This window comes from Antechinus flavipes, chromosome 1, assembly GCF_016432865.1.
Source record: "Antechinus flavipes isolate AdamAnt ecotype Samford, QLD, Australia chromosome 1, AdamAnt_v2, whole genome shotgun sequence".
In the NCBI taxonomy this organism is placed as follows: Eukaryota; Metazoa; Chordata; class Mammalia; order Dasyuromorphia; family Dasyuridae; genus Antechinus; species Antechinus flavipes.
Window position 1 is genome coordinate 159,905,759 of NC_067398.1, and position 17,800 is coordinate 159,923,558.

The 17,800-nt window shown below is 33.0% G+C and overlaps 1 protein-coding gene across 2 annotated transcripts in view; it reads left to right on the top strand.

Moving 5' to 3' along the window:
- Positions 1–17,800, top strand: part of CERT1 (ceramide transporter 1) — a 144,095-nt gene that overhangs the window by 80,029 nt on the left and 46,266 nt on the right. For both annotated transcript variants that reach the window (XM_051992131.1, XM_051992122.1), the window contains exons 6-7: positions 7,374–7,457; positions 13,471–13,628. In XM_051992131.1, the coding sequence (XP_051848091.1) occupies positions 7,374–7,457; positions 13,471–13,628 (242 nt within the window). The remainder of the gene's footprint in view (positions 1–7,373; positions 7,458–13,470; positions 13,629–17,800) is intronic.

Genomic DNA, 17,800 nt, shown 5'->3' on the forward strand with positions numbered 1-17,800 from the left:
ACTATGGGACAAGCCATTGGGTTAATATATTGATACATATATATTGGATAGAAACTACACCCAGTGGACAAGATACAGATTTGATTAGGTGCAGAGAGTAGGCCAAATTATACATGAAAAATTTCACCATACTTTTACTGATCCCACATTACTGCCTCACATACAGCTTCATCTTTAACAACATTATTGTTCTGATGATGTTGTCTGGTTTTAAATCATAAATTGTTAAAGTCTACAAAGAATCATAAATATTCATCACCCAGCAGGTAACAGAGATACATGTAAACTGATTGCTTGTAAGCTATAGCATAGATATATGTGTGTATGTGTATCAACTATTAGACAGACAGACAGACACACACACACACATACACACCTCCCTTTGTCTAGAAAGAGAGAATATTTTGAAATTTTCTGTATGCATACATATACACATACATAGAAAATCTCAAAATGTGCATCTGGAAGAGGAGGTGGACTGTTCTAAAAGGAGCTAATAGCTGACAGCTCAGATACTATATTAGAACTTGTCAACCACAATCTTTTTGTTAGAAGACAAATTGAAAAGGTTTGAGGAATGATCCTCTACACTTCAGATTATCTCAAAATAATGATGAAGAGCTCCTAAAAACAAAACAAAACAAAACAAAAAAAACAAGTGGTGCTTCATTGTAAAAAGAAGTACAAAAATGATCAGATGAAACAGAGAATTTTTTTATATGTTAGAAGCCTCTGAATAGAAGAACATTCATTAAAAGGACTAAAAGACTTGGAGCTAAGACACCCCTTTTCCCCATATAAAAGTGAGATATTTTTAAAGACATGTATTATCTATATTACTCTGAACAAATCAGTGTGCCTCAGTTTTATCACCTATGTAAAATGAGCTGATAAAGGAAATGGCAAATCATTTCAGTATCTGCCAAAATATCCCAAATGGGGTCCTGTAGCGTTAGATATGACTGAAAGGACTGAACAACAAACTTACTGACCTACTTTGCCTTGCCAAAAAAGAAAAGAAAGGAGAAAGAAAATTACCTGTGTTGTTATAAAAAGAAACTACTGTTTAGCATAAACAGTAACAGTTGAGATGAAAATTTCATGGGAGTTAAAATTAGAAAGGACCCATAGTCAAAATCCCCTAAAAAGTACTACTCCGCCTGGGGTTTATGAGGTTCTCAGACTAGAGAATGAAAATACTTAATGTTTAAATTAAGGTGAATTGATTTAAGTATCTAATAGTAACAAAGTCTCTAATATAACCTCATAATTCCAAGTAAAGCACTTTGCCTTTGAATAGAGCACACTTTTGCAGAAGATAAAAGTTCTCAAAGTAAACAAAAATTTTCACTAATGCTTATAAACACAGCTACTTAATAGATTCTTCTCAAATTAAAGAAAACCTTGTCTGGAAAAGGATAGCGTAACTATTAGGAAATGTCTCCATCTGGTGGACATTTTAGTCTTGCTGAAAAAAATTTTTTTCTTCATGTTCCATGTTTGCAGATAGAAGATTCTATGCTGGAAAGGGCCTTGGATGTCATACCTTCCACCCTTACATATTTTACAAATTATGTCTTAGCAGGTAGTTACTAAGGTAACTTACTAAGTAATTACTAAACCTGCATTCTCTTCCAAATCCACCATTCTTCCCATTTTATCATGCTATCTCAATTATATCACAAATAGAGAACTTTTAAATTTATCAGAAATTTTAGTTGACTATTCTAAGCTGTCTTAATTAACTCAGATGATACCTATAGTAAAATTACCAAACATACAAGCATTACCAATCTATAAAAGAATAGTTCTAGCTGATAGGCATACATTCTTAGTGGGGAGAAGTCTATACTCTTAAGGTAGGGTACTCTCGAGACACAGGGTACTCTCCAGACACAGAAAACATCTCCTTGTTTCTCCATCTTGACTCTTTGTGAATTATTTCAGCTCTACGCTCTCCTCCTCTCATGTGCCTTATCCCTCATACCACCACCAGTTATTATGCTCTGCCAAGCTTTACCCTTGGCTCACTTCTACCATTCTTTGCTCCTATATAAATACAATTTTGTTAAGGTGGAGAAAAATCCCATCTGACTGAGTTCACTACAGATTTGTTATATAACCCAAATTGAGCCCTCATTGCAGCTAAACAAGCCTTCTACATTTCCCTTCTTAGCTCACTAGCCTTTTCTCCATAGTTTCTCTTCCAAATCTTTTATGGCCCCTAGCTTCAACTAAAAGCCTTGTGTCATATTATATTTTTTAAAAATTAAAGTTTTCACCAAGAATTCCCATTTTTCCTCTATTCTGTATCTCATATCACTCAGGTGCCTTCTGCCACTATCTTATCTGTTATCCCTACCCAATGAATAGTGGTCCTATTTATTGCCAAGAGAAACCTACATAAGTGATCCTATTTTATCCTAATTCTTCCAAAAAAATTGCATCTTTTCCTTCCCAACTTCCATTTTCCCCATTGTCCCCACTCTCTCATTTCTTTTCAATCTTGCCTTGTTTTCTGGCTACAAATTTGCCCACATCTTTCTCAATAAACAGTTACTTGGTCCTCCTGTCCCTGCTGTCATCTCATATCTCTCCTGTCTTTTGTGGCTAAATTTGAGGTAGCCACCCACAGAATGTATTTCCACTTCCTTTCCTTTCACTTTCTTCTCAACTCTACAGTTCAACTTCCAATCTCATCGTTTCACCAGAATTACTCTCTCCTAAAGGTACTAGTGATCTTTTATTTGCCAAATCCAGTAGCCTTTTCTCAATCCTCATTCTTGACCTCTCTGCAACTTTTGACATTGCCATACCCCTTTCTTGGTACCCATTTTTCTCTGGGATTTTTGGGCATCTCTCTAAGATTTTTAGCCTATTATCTTAACCATTTCTCATTCTTTTTTGCTAGATCTTCATCTGTGTCATGCCCACTAAACATGGGTGTCTCATAGATCTCTGTTCTGCCTCTCTCTTTTTTCCCCTTTATACTAGTTCATTTGGTGATTTCATCACCTCCTCTGGATTTAATTAGTACTCCTATACTGATGGCTCTCAAAATCTTTTTGATCCAGTTCTCATCTCTCTGCTGATCTCTAGACTAATAACTCCAGCTTTCTTTATCTCAAACTGAATATCCATGAATCATATTAAACTACGCTTGTCCAAAACTGAATTCATTATCTTTTTCCCTAAATCCTCCTCCCTACATATTTCTCTGTGAAGAGCATCTCCACCTCTCCATCCAATCCAGTCCCCCCAGCTCACAACCTACATGTTATTATGAACTGAATATCTCTTTCCCATATGTTTGCTTATTGTCTCTCCCATTCAATTTTGAGTTTTTTGAGGGAACAGTCTGTCTTTTCCTTTTGTATCCTCAGTGCTTAGCAATGTGCCTGGCACATAGTAGAAACTTAATAAATACTTATTGATTGACTGGTCTAGGATTTTGATCTGGTGAAGTTTGTGCAAAATTGCTGATTGAAGGAAATTCAAATGTTGAAAAATATTTGGTCATAGAATTCATGATCCAGGAAGGAGGTCAGTATTTCCAGGCTAAAGACATGAATAAAGTATAAGGAGTTTGAAGGGAGTAAAGAGGCAACAAGTAAAGAGACTGAAGTCAATGGAAGAATGTTGAATTGAAGATAGAGCAGTTTTTCATCAGTGACTTTTAAATGGGCAGCTAGGGGTATGGTGGATAGAGTGCCGGCCACACTTAGAGGCAGAAGATTAATCTCCCCGAGGTCAAATCCAACCTCAGAAGCTTACTAGCTCTGTGACTATGGGCAAATCACTTAACCCTGTTTGCCTCAATTCCTTCTCTGTAAAATAAGCTGAAGAAGAAAATGGCAAACCAGTCCATTATCTTTGCCAAGAAATCCCAAAAAGGGTCACAAAGAATAAGACATAACTGAAAAATGACTGAAGAACAACATGTTTGTCAGTAGTATATAGTCAATAGTATAGTAGGTAATAAAGGTCATTGTGGATGGGTAGTAATAAGATGAAAGTGTTTTAAGGTGCATATTAAAGTCTGCAAAGATGTTTATAGTATTATACTCAGTGGACAGGGATAACATAAACCAAGTACTAAAATTATAGGCCTTCCAAGAAATAGAAATATACTTAATAGGTAATAGACAACAGAAATTATTTTGTAGGGAAAATGGTGAAGAGATGATGTGTATTCCAAGTAACAAAAAATTAAAGAGAGTATAATAGAAGCCTTACTATTTTCCCAGTAATTTTTTTCATTGAATTAGAAATATGGAAGAAGGTTTGAGATGTTCTTTCCAAGTTAAACATGTGTTAGAATAAACAAATCATTCAAGAACCTGTGTGCAGCCTCGGACACTTGACACTTAACTAGTTATATGACTGAGCAAACCATTTATTCCTGATTGCCTTGTCAAAAAAATTCAGACCAAATCTGTGTGCTCTTGTTACAGAAAGCTAGCTCTCATAGTAGATCATAGGGAAGAGATGTACTCATAAATGAAGCCAGTTTTAAAAAACAAGATGGCAGTTTTTAAAAAAAGTATAACTTATGTGCAGAGTATTGTGTTAGGTACTATTGGTAAATGCAAAGTTTAGATTAAGATGTAATCTTTCTTCACATAGGCTACAGCCTAGGCATATGGAGGCAAAGACTTAAACACAGGTAAATACAATAAGAAACATTAAGTACATTCAGCAGATAACATAGGTACAGGGGAAAAAACTAATAAAGGTGAAATGAAAACCTCAAGCATCTAAATCTAATCAGACATGGGAGGGAAGAGTCAGAGAATAAATAATAAACAACTAAATGCAGTGAAATTTGAGAGAAAGCACACTAACAGTTGAGGGGATCATTAAAGACTTTATGTAGAAGGTAGTGCTTGAGCTGAGAAGGAGATGATATGTTTTTATATATAGAGAGAAAGTAACTTATCTTTTACCCTAGAGTCAATAGAAAATAGAAAAATTAGACTGAATAGGACCATGTTGTAGTAACTTGGAGAGGGGTGCTGAAGGTCAAATTAAGGTATTAATTGGGTGAGTTAAGAGTCACATATGAAAGATATTATAGAATTAGAAACAAGATTATACATCTAAATGACTATGGGAAATAAGTTAGAGTGAGGAGTCAAGAATAATGCTAAGATGATGGATTTGGAAGACTGGAAAAACAGAAATAGAAAAGTTTGTGAGCATGATGAGCTGTGGGGAAAAAAAGTATTTACTTTTAGACATCCTTAAAATATGTAATTGATGTAAGAGAAAGACTGAGTCTGACTATATAGATCTGGGAATCTTCAGCATAGTAAATCCATGGGATCTGATGAGTTCACATCAGAAAGTGAAGAGGAGATGACCTAGGATAGGCCTTTGAGTAAATAGCTGCACTTAGAAGGTATCACCTAGATGATACATCAACAAAGGCGACTGGGAAGGAACTATTAGTCAACTTGAACAAGGAAAAAGTAGAGTGATAAATTAAGATCAGAAAGAAGAAAGACTATTCAGGAAGAGAATGTATACAGTTTCCAATGCAGCAGGTAGGTTGAGAGGAATGAGGACTGGAAAATGATCAATAGATTTGGCTGTTAAAATATAATTGATAACTTTGAGGAAAACAGTTTCAATCAATTGATCATATTAAAAAGTAGATTATTAAGAGTTGAAGAATGGGAGAAGTGAAGATGTTTTTTTCAAGGATTTTGAGAAAGAAAGGGGAGATAAAGAATAACTTAAGGTTATGGTATGATCTAGTAAAATTATTTGTTTTTTTTGTCTCATTTCTCCCTTCTATGTTCATGACTCTTCTCTACCCCGAGAAGGATGTATAAAATGTGTATATATTTGAAGGCAGCAGGGAAGTAATCAATAGAAAGGGAGCCTGAACTGAATCTTTGAGGGAAAGGAAAGAGTTGGAAAGGTAAAAGTATTAAGTCAGGGGGACGTTCCAATTTTAAACTTGAGTGATGTTGTGAGCAAAGGTTTAGAAATGGGACATCGCAGAATCAGATCATTAATTTGATCTCATTTAGTGGTAATATTTAATTTTATTTATATAACCTATTTTGAGGTTTCGAGAGCATAATACATATTACTGCTTTATTTAAAAAAAAAAAAAAAACACTGAAAAGGAAATGGTAATATTAACCCCATTTTACAGATGAAGAAAATTAATTTAGATGTTATTTTCCTGAGGTTACATAGCTAGTAAATATCAGATGATCTTTGAGCAAGGAGATCTGTTAGGAGAATGATATAATGAACCAAGCAAAAGGATAAGGTAAGCTTGAGAAAGGTAATGGTGATAGGGGTGGAACAGAGAGCAAATGTGAGATAAATTTCTGAAGTAAAATAAATTCATTCTCAACCTCTGTACATACACATATACACCTAAAATATCATCACTAATAATAATATAAGCATAGGAAATACTTGTTGTGGAAGAAGCATGTATATGGGTGGAGTGCCTCCTGCCTAATATCACCTCTAAATATACATTTTATTCCCCCACCTCATATGCAAATTTCTTTTTCTTTTTGAAAGGGGTAACAATATAGCAGGAATATATTAATTACTCAGTGGGGGACAAAGGAAAATAACACTTATACCAAGTCCAAGAACTTGGGATTTGTTAAGCTCTAGCATAAACAAATGCAATGTAATTTAGACGAGTTTTTCTTAAGTTGAATGGAGTTCCCTATTGCACAGCACTATTACAACATTATTAAAAAGGAAAGCCAGAAGAATGATATAATAAGGTGTAAGGCATAAGGCTTTGGGTAAAAATAGCAGAGATGACATGTTTTGGGCCAATAATAATAAAAGTAGGGAAGATAAATATAAAGAAAATATTTTGGTGAATAATGGAAATGGAATATGTTTTTAGAAACATGCAGAAGATAAATATTGAAGAGATAAGATCTTGTCTTTTATAGAAAAGTTAGAGAAGGGTAGATCAATTTAAATTCAAACTTATCCTCCCCACACATACATACACATAATATATTTTAAAAAGGAGGGCAGTGAAAATAAGGGGATCTGGACTATTGAGGAGAGTCACACTTAATGTATCTAATGTATTCACCCTAGACACTGATGGTAGTTTAGACTTTGAAATCTTTTAAGCTCCAAATGATTGCAGGTACCCCAACTACCCAACTGTAATCCAAGAAATGAACAAAGGATTTTGAATAGCAGGAAATGGAATTTCAAAAGGTAGAATAAAGGTAGAATAATTTTTTTAGTGTAGTTATATGTTTATATTAAACATTCTCAAAGTTGGATCTGGCAATTGGAAATAAATATATTCCAAATTATTATGATATTAGATAAACCTAATAATCTGTATATAATTTTTTTTTGTTTAGTGGTAGAAGATGATGAAGATGATTTTCCTACAACACGTACTGATGGAGATTTATTGCATAATACGAATGGCAATAAGGAAAAGTGTAAGTAACACAAATTTGTCAACAATTTTTTTTTCTTTGAAAAGCAACTTGGTATATTTGGTGCTTCCGTTCATCAGTTCATAAACATAAAAGTGTTTGCTGTACATCAGGTGCTAAATATTAGGAATATACAGAATAGTGAAATAATCTTAATCTTCAAGGAGACTACATTCTGTTAGGGAAGACAAGTATAATTGCAAATATAATTGTTTAAATGCAAATAAATTACAAGATAATTTGTAGGGGGAAAGCACTAGCAGCTAGAAAGATCAGAAAAGTTTTCATGAAGTGAGCTGTGAAGGAAAATAAGGGTTTTAAGAAGTGAAGTTGAGTAAGCATATGAGAGACAGAAAATGTAATGTCTCATGTATAAGGAATAGTAAGAATGCAATTTAGCTGGAGTTAGTAAAAAAGAGTAATGAATAACACTGGAAAGATAGGTTGGAGCAAACAGATTTGCAGGATTTTAAATGCCAAATAAGGAGTTGATATTTGATCCTTAAAGTAATAAGCCACTAGAATTGATTGAGGGAGTGATTTGAGAATTGATTGAGAAAATTCAGATTTATGCTATAGAATTATCACTTTAATGCTGTTTGGAAGATGAGTTGAAATGGGGAATGACTTGAGGCAAGGAGACCAACTTTTTGTACTAACTTAGGCATTTAAAAAAAATTAATAGAAATTAATTTCCACCCAACCACTATGTGTATGTGGGAAGAGGAGCAAATTCCTTGTAATACATTACAATTTGTTCAGCCATTTCCAATTGATGAGTATTCCTATAGTTTATACTTTTTGGCCACCATGAAAAATTACTATAAATTTTTTTTTTAACTTTTAGGAACTTTTCCTTCTCTTTTCTTTCCTTTGGTTATTTGCCTAGCAGTGTTATATCTAATGTATTCACCCTAGACACTGATGGTAGTTTAGACTTTGAAATCTTTTAAGCTCCAAATGATTGCAGGTACCCCAACTACCCAACTGTTATATCTAGGTGTTATATCTAGGTGAAAGATCATGAACTGTTTCCAAATTGCTTTCTAGAATGGAAGTACCTATGCATAGTTCTATAATCAGTGCATCATTGTGCCTGCTTTCCACAGCTTCACTCAGCAATTGTCATTTGGCTTTTTTTGTCATCTATTCTAATCTGATATGTATGAGATGGAACCTCCACATTGCTTTTATAAACACATTTTGAACTGTCTTCTATTCCTTTTTACTTCTTAAAAGATTACAATATTACATGACCCATTATGAGAATTAAAATTCCCCTTCATAAAAGATTTAGGATATTTCTTTTTCACATGTGACATTTTGGGCTTCTCTCAATGTTGATGGTAGTTCACATTTACATATCTTTTTAACATTTCTAAAACATTTTCCTGAGTTAGCTTTTAGTTTTATTTTTTTGAACTGTGATTTCATAATTGTTAGGAACACCTGAAGTAAGAGAATGTAATTCCAATTTTTCTCCCATTTCTCTCACCCCTTTTTACTACTTAGTAATTTTGAAAACTTGATCGAGTGATTTCATTTTTCTGGGTATTTCTTGCTTCTTCTGCAAAATACAAATAATTTTACTTTTTTTGCATGCCTAAATACAGATGAAATCTTTCCTAGCACTAAGGTAATCTTTATATATAACATTCAACAAATATACTGGTCAGATTAGCCATGCCTAGTCAAAATTGTCTATCTGTCTGTCTGTCTGTCTGTTCTTTATCTCTCTCTCTCCCCTCTGTATGTGTGCTCTCTCTCCTCCCCTCCCCCTCCCCCTCCTTTTCCCCTTCTTCTTTTCTCTTCTCTTCCTCTTCCTCTTCCTCTTTCTCTCTCTTACACACACAATTATATGGGAATCATTATATCAAAGCCAGCCAAAACCTTCTAGACCTTCTAATCATCATTTCCCCAGGAAATAACTATTCAGAACCAGTAACTTAATATGCTTAGACCAGAAATTAGAGGAAAAGGGAACGTCTAGGTTGCACAGTAAATGGAGCACTAGCTCTGGAATCAGGAGGACCTGAATTCAAATGACCCTGAGAAAGTCAATTATTCTTGTTTTCCCCTCCAATTATATTTAAAGATAGTTGTGAATATTCATTTCTGTTAAGATTTGGAGTTCCAAATTTTTTTCTCTTTACTTCCCTCCTCCACGATAGCAAATAATCAGATATAGCTTATATACATGTACAGTCATTTTAAACATATTTTCATCTTAGTCATGTTGTGAAAGAAAAATCAGAAGAGAAAAATCAATAGAAAAAAAGCATTTTTTATCCCAAGCCTATATGAAATTATTTTGGATCACTATATTTGCTGAGAAGAGCAAAGAATCTATTGTAGTTCATCATCACGTAATCTTGCTGTTACTATGTACATTGTTATCCTGGTTCTGTTTGCTTGACTCAGCCTCAATTCATGTAAGTCTTTCCAGGCTTTTCTGAAATCATCCTTCTCATCATCTTTTAAAGAACAATAATATTTCATTACATTTATATGCCAGAACTTATTCAGCCATTTTCCAACTGATGGGCATCCACTCAATGTTCAGTTTCTTGATATTATAAACATTTTTGCACATGTGGGTTCCTTTTCCTTCTTTTATGATCTCTTTGGAATACAGACCCAGTTGTGATACTGCTGGATAAAAGGATGTGCTTAATTTTATAGCTTTGGGGCATAGTTCCTAATTGCTCACCACAATAGTTGGATCATTTCACAATTCCACCAACAATGGATTAGGGTTCCAGTTTTCCCATATCTCCTCCAACATTTATCATTATATTTTCCCATCGTTTTTGCCAATCTCACAGGTGTGAGGTCATACTTCAGAGTTGTTTTAATTTGCAGTTTTCTAATCAGTAGTGATTTAGCGAATCTTTTCATATGACTAAAGATGGTTTTAATTTCTTCATCTGAAAATTGACCATTTGTCAATTGGGGAATGAATTGTACTTGTCTAAATTTGAATCAATTCTCTATATAGTTTAGAAATGAGACATTTATCAGAAGCATTGACTGTAAAAATAATTTCCCCAGTTTTCTGCTTTCCTTCTAATCTTGGCTGCATTGGTTTTGTTTATGCAAAAAAAAAAATTTTTTTTGTAATCAAAATTATCCATCTTGGATTTTGTAATTTTCTCTAGTTCTGCTTTGGCCATAAATTTCCTCTCTTATCCAGATTCTAGAGATAGACTTTGTTCAATTTACTTATAGTATCACCCTTTGTGTCTAAATCACGAACCCATTTCAAAATTATCTTGGTATAGGGCTAGTTAGATGTTGGTCAATGACTATTTTATTGCCATACTGTTTTCTAGTTTTCCCAGCAATTTTTGTCAAATAGTGAGTTCTTATCTCAGAAACAGTATCAATGGGCTTATCAAACAGTGAATTACTTTAGTCATTGACTTGTGTCCTTTGTACCTAAATTATTTCACTAATTCACCATTCTCTATTTCTTAGCTAGTACTAAATGAATTTGATGACCACTACTTTATAATATAGTTTTATGTCTGGTATTGCTAGACAATTTTCCTTAGTGGTTTTTTTGTTTGTTTGTTTGTTTGTTTGTTTTTTGGTTCATTAGTTCTCATGATATTTTTGATCTATTGTTCTTCCAGATGAATTTTGTTATTATTTTTCTGGTTCTATAAAATCATTTTTGGCCATTTGATTGGTATGACACTGAATCAGTAGATTAATTTAGGTAGAATTGTCATTTTTATCATATTAGCTCAGCCTACCGATGAGCAATTAATATTTTTCCAATTGTTTAGATATGATTTTATTTGTGTGAAAAGTGTTTTGTAATTGTTTTAAATAAAGTTCCTTGATTTTTCTTAGCAGATAAAATCCCAAATATTTTATTTCGTCTCCAGTTATTTTAAATGGCACTTGTCTTTCTAATTCTTGCTGCTGGTCTTTGTTAGTAGTACATGGAAATACCAATGATTTATATGAGTTTGTTTCATATCCTGCAACTTTGCTAAAGTTTTTAATTGTTTCAAGTCATTTTTGAGTTGATCTCTACAATTTTTTAAATATACCTTCATATCATCTGCAAAGAGTGATAGTTTTATTTCCTCATTGTAGGTCAAAGATTCTTAACCAGAGAACTGTGAGATTAAAAAAAAAAAAGGTCGATAACCTTATTTAAACATAATTTATTTCTTTTGTAATCCTATAAATATATACACTTATAAATATTATTCTAAGGAGTTCATGTTTTTGACCACAGTGCCAAAGAAGTCAGTGATATACAAAAAAGTTAAGAATTACTCCTATCTTTTGGATTTTACTGTTTCTTCACTTCTTCCTTACTTTAGACTTTGCTCTTATCGAGGTATGAAATTTATGAAGTTTAAAGTGACAATATAATTTCAGAGTTTCTGGCTTGAGAATCCTTGATTTTCCATATAATATGTAATTTGAATTAGTTTTCAGCAGAGTGAAAATATTCAAAACTAGCTACAATTAAGAGATTTTATTGCCTATTTTTCATACAGTGATTTTTTAAGATCCATATTTTTCCAAGTATTTGAAATTTTTAAAAAGATTTTTGGTATTTTTATAAGGTCAGAGTTATTTTAAATTGTTTTCTTTTATTTACTAATTGTGAAATCATGTCTTCGAAGTAGTCTCTTCTCCCTCATTCTTCATGGCAACTCTTGAGTAAAACATATTCTATCCTTTTCCCAAAGGAAATTAAAGAACGTGTGTGTGTGTGTGTGTGTGTGTATTTAACCTTCACTTTCAACTTTTTAGACAATATGCTGAAAAAAAAGTATTGAATCTTTGGGAGTTTGATATGAACTTCCTGCTGAGGAGGGATAAAATTCAACAACAGAGCTGAGTATACTGAATAAAGGAAAAGACAAGGAAGTTTAGAGATAATTTTGTCAATCCTCAAGAGATTTAGGGTAGTTAACTATTTTTCACAGAAGTCAAGCAAATATTTCTGTGTAATTTTCATTTATCACTAAGTTAACCTAAAAGGTGTCATTTCTGAGGATTTAATAATCCAGAAATCTTTTGTATTTAAGTTCTCTTCATATTAAGAACTTATTGTATATAGTACTCTGCTTAGAATGGGAAAACCTTGATAGTCTTTACTGACCTGTATAGAATTCAAGTGCTACAGGTATTCATATTGACAAATTATTACCAAGCGAGAACCAGTATTTTAATTTCATTTGTCCTGGGATCATTTTTCCTGGATAAAGCTTGAACAATAACAAATAAATAGAATTAAAATCCTTAGTATGAGGCAAGTTAATTATAACAAGAGGAGGGACTAATAGCCCCCAAAGACAATAAGGCCACAAGATGTATAATCTTGCTGGAAGTAAATGGGAGGCGTGTTATTTGAAAGTCAAGCCATTACTATTTTACCTAAGAGAGTATGATTAAAAATAAGTTTGATGATGAGATTTGGACTGAATGAAGTTTATAATATTTACTTGAATTCTTTATTTAAATTATAAAGCTAGTAGAGTGAAATCATTTTATAAAAAGTGAATTTAAGCATAATTTGGTAAGTAGATTCTGTAAGTTTTAAAAAGCACTGAATATCCATTTGAAACCTTCATGTTACTTTATTTGGCTTTATTGCTTACCTTCAAAGAGGCTTTTTAAAAAAAAATCCAGTGTTGCTTAAAAATTTAAGGTGGTTCTTGCCATAATTAGGTGCCACTGTAAGCTGTCAGACTGTTCTTGTTACAAAGTCTTTCTCCTCCCACCTCCCATATGATTCCCTGGGTGCAGAATATGCAGCATAGCCAGTAGATATCAGGAAATAAACCCAGAAAAATGAAATGTATGGCTGTATCACAGTCATGATCCTCTTTACTTACAACCTTTAGATAAAAAAGAGCAAAATGTTGGCCTTGGGGAGCAACAATACAATCCCAGAGAGCACCACTGATAGTTTTCTAAGGCTATATTATATAGTAGAACTTTTTCTTATTCAAAAAACTGTTGCTGACTGAAGTGTCTTTTTCAGTATTTCCACATGTGACACCCAAAGGAATTAATGGCATAGACTTTAAAGGGGAAGCAATAACATTTAAAGCAACTACTGCTGGAATACTTGCAACACTTTCTCATTGTATTGAACTCATGGTAAAACGTGAGGACAGCTGGCAAAAGAGATTGGATAAGGTAAGACTAGTTTTTATTTTCTTTTGGAAAAAAACTTCAAAATTCAATATAATCTGATATTTTGATTAAAATAACATTTAAATTAAATTGATATCAGCAGTATCCAAAAGAAGTTTGAATTTGATCTAAATGGTGTTCTTTCTCTTGAAAATATAGAAATATAGAAAATCTTAAATGCAAGAGCTAAGATTAACCTTAAAGATAACCTTTTGAAAAACAAAAAATCTTAAATTTTCATGAAAGTTTTTTGACAGTAGGTAAATATTTGTTTTAAAAGTTATTGTGTGCCAGACATAAGCACTGGAGATACAAAGAAAGGCAGAAAAAAAAAATAGAATCTGCTCTTCAGGAGAGGCAAGGAAGAGGAAAGGACTCCAAACATTTATGTAGCGCCTGCTAAACTGCCTATCATTGTGGTGAGCAGTCTGTAATTATTATATTGTTTGATTCTCACAACAGCATCAACAGTTGATGGTGTTACTATTCCCATTTCATAGTCAAGGAAATTGAGGAAAATAGTATTTGCTCAAAACCATTGGAACTAGTGGATGTCTGAGGCTAGATCTTGCTCAGGCTACTCTGCAAGTAGGGGCTTCTAACTTCCTCTTAATGAGGAAGACAGTGCAAATAACTAAATACAAAAAGCCTACCTACAAACAACAGAGGGATGCTCTAGAAATAGGAGAGATTAGGAAAAACTTCCTGTAAAAGTTGGGGTTCTGAACTCTACTTCATTATAATAGTGGTATTTATTAGTTCTGAACTATTCATTATTTGTGAAGCATGTTCTCTTGAGGGAAATAAAGATTTTTTAAAATTTTGTGATGCTTTTATATTATGCTGAAATAAAAACCATTTGAGTCTGAGCACTATAGCATAAAATGTAGCACACAGTGACACAGTCCTTAGGTTGCTGACAATTAATTTAGGTCATATACTTAAAATGTTCCAACTTTTTACAAGCAAAATATTAGTACTGTCAGTACTTTTCATCATTTATAGTTTAAGACTTAACTATCAGCTATCAACGTGATATCCCATTAAATATACTTTACCTCTTTGTATTGAACTTTTACTTAGTGGAATACTTTTACACTTTTGTTTAAAATAAAACTGATGAAAATGCTATTGTATTCCTTACTTAGAATATTTCTTTTTCTGATTGGAAATGCCATGCATTGATTTTGATCAAAGCCAAAAATCTCATAGGCTTAGGGTTTTTTGTTTATTTACTTTTAATGATTGCATCAATCTGGAAACTCCTTCTACCTGGCCTAAAATTAAATGTCCTAGGATATTGAGAGATTAAATAACTTGCTTCAAATCACAGAGTTAAGGTGTGTTGGAGGCAAGACTTAGATCTGAACACAGAGCAGAGTCATTGCATTATTTCTGAGTAGTGTTTGAGTTAAGACAAACGCTTGGTTTTTGGAACTCTTGGGTAGGCCATAGATTGGGGTGGGGAAATCATTTACTAAGGTAACCACAGGAGATTATGAGTTGAGAGCTTCCCATTGCTTGAGTTCTATAAATTGATAATTTTATATGGCCTGCAAATGATATTATAAATATACAAATAGCCCTTGGCAGAAAAAAGGTTTCCCACTTCTGCCATGGATGAATAGGGTTTTGAATTATATTTTAGGTTTCCATAAGAGTGGTTAATCTAGCTCTTTAAAAAAAAAAAGTTTTTTGGTTAACGGTTGTTTTTACACCATGATCAATTTCTATTATTAATTACTTCCCCATTCCACCTCCAGGTTAATCCTTTCCTTATAGTAAAGAAAGACAGATAAGCAAAACTTAATATTGTGTCTGGCATATACAATATTTTGCACTCAGTGTTTCATCATTTTTTCCAGATAAAAATTGATCATAGCAATTAATCTGGATTTAATGTTTTTGTTTCTATTATTATAAATGTCTTTATTATTCTGGTTCTTCTTGCTTTGCCCTTTACCTTTTCAGATAAATCTCATTTTTCTCTGAATCTTTATAATAGTTAATTCTTTTAGCCTGCTGATTTTTCATTACATTCATATATCACAATTTAGGATGTTTCCTAATCCCAATCAAACCTACTTTATTACTGTTGTTTCCTATTATAAAATATATATATATAGCCATTGAATGATAAATGTAATACATGATATACATGACAACAGCAGAGATATGACAATGATTTTTAAGGGATGTTTTCAAGTGTTCCAATAAGAAAAGAGAATTTTAGAATTCTGAGCTGTCATTCTATGATTATCATGATTTCTTTGGTTAACTATCAACTAAGTTTTTAAATAAAGAATAGACTTTTCTCCTTTGTGCCACCGACTGCTGCTGTTGTGATGGCGGTGGCAGCGGCTCCTCCGGAAGCTGCTGCTGCTTTTTCTTCCTAGACTCCCCAGCACAGGCTTTGCCCAGCGCCTGTTCACACATCTTGATTGTGCTGCCTGGCTGATAGGTGATCTCATCAGTGATTCCATTGAGTCTTTTATTCTGGTGTGGTGTGTCCAGCCTCGTTCCTGGGTGCAAATAGCAGTGTCCGAGAGGTCGATATTATCTGTGTCCGTCCCAGCACAGAGTCAGCTTCTCATCCTTCCAGGAACGGATCAACACCCAATCTTCACCTGAATTCTATGAACAGGGAAACCTAGAGGAGTCTGAGCTATCAACCTTTTTGTTGAAGTTCTTGTAAATGTCTTAGAAATGATTTAACATCTCTTAAGAAATATATTCTTTGTCTCTAAGATAGGGTCCCAGTCTCCCATAGGACAATCCTGGAGAGGATTACTGTACAATAATTCATAAGGCTGAAAGCCCAATTTCTCTATGTGGCTTGGTTCTGATTCTGACCAGAGCAAGAGGAAGACATTTAGTCCAAGGTAGTTGGGTCTCCAAACATAATTTAGTTAGTTGCCATTTTACTTCCTGATTCATCCTTGTAGTAAATACACAACACCCACACCCACAAGCAAAACAAGCCTTTTCAGCCCCTTTCATTCATGTTGCAGAATCACACATTAAGCTTACCCAGTTTTACTTACTCTCAGCTTTTGGCCACCTCTTCTTGAAATATCTTGGATTATAAATGTGTATATCTAATAATGGAAAATTTTCATTAGTCCTAAAATAATCTTTTTCCATTTTCATTAGAAAAGAAATAGATTTGTATGTATTATGTATGCAATAGAATGTTCTAAAAGAATATTTTAAATATCCAGGTTTTATAATTTATCTGTTTTGAAGAAAGATTACCATAGTATATCATACTACTATTTATTTTATGTTCTTTCTTAGCTATTATGGATATTGGTAAATAGGAAAAAAAAAATCTAAATTGCAACCTAAGACACTAAGCCTGGCTATTCAAAAGGCTTCCTTTGTTCAGCTAAAGGCAAAGTAGCTTATCTCAGTATAAATTGCCAAGTGGGCTTATTGGGTTATAGTGCTGTATGTGCTTTATATATATTGACATAAAATATTCTTTGAGATATCTTATACTACCAGAAATCAAAAAGAACTTTTTTTTTTAGATTGGGAAAGAAAAGGAGAAATTAAAAAGACAACCTAATAGGTTAAATAAATATGCTTTTAGATTGAGGTATAGCATTTAAAAATCAGTTCTTTATAATCTTGTGCTACTTGATCTAAGCAATAACTTGCTAAAGGAAATAAAATTAATTTAAATAATTTCTATGTTAATCATGTTCACATTTATTCCCTTGATAATGGGATGTAGATATCATTGCTCAAAGAAATGCCATTCTTCCTTCTCTTCCTAAGATATGTATAAATTGAAAACCTTAAAGTAATATATCAATAGTGTTGGTGAAGATAATATTATATCGTATTCATAAGTGTGTTTCACATAATTTTATTTGTCAGTGTGGAAAATGGCATTTGTCGATTTCAATGATTTTTAACTAAAGTAATTTTTTTCATTTTATGCCTGAATTGGCATAGAGTCTGAATTCAGATAAAAATACTTCCTACCATTTTCTCCTTGGAAATTTAGGTTTCTATGACATTGTTTCTTAACATTCTTTTCACTTAGACTAAATATGTTCCCTAAGGGTCCATTGTGAGCCCTCTTCTCAATTCTCTGTACTAATGAACAAAGAGATTACAGCAACTTATTACTAGGATAATACACTATGACCAAGTAAGATTTATAC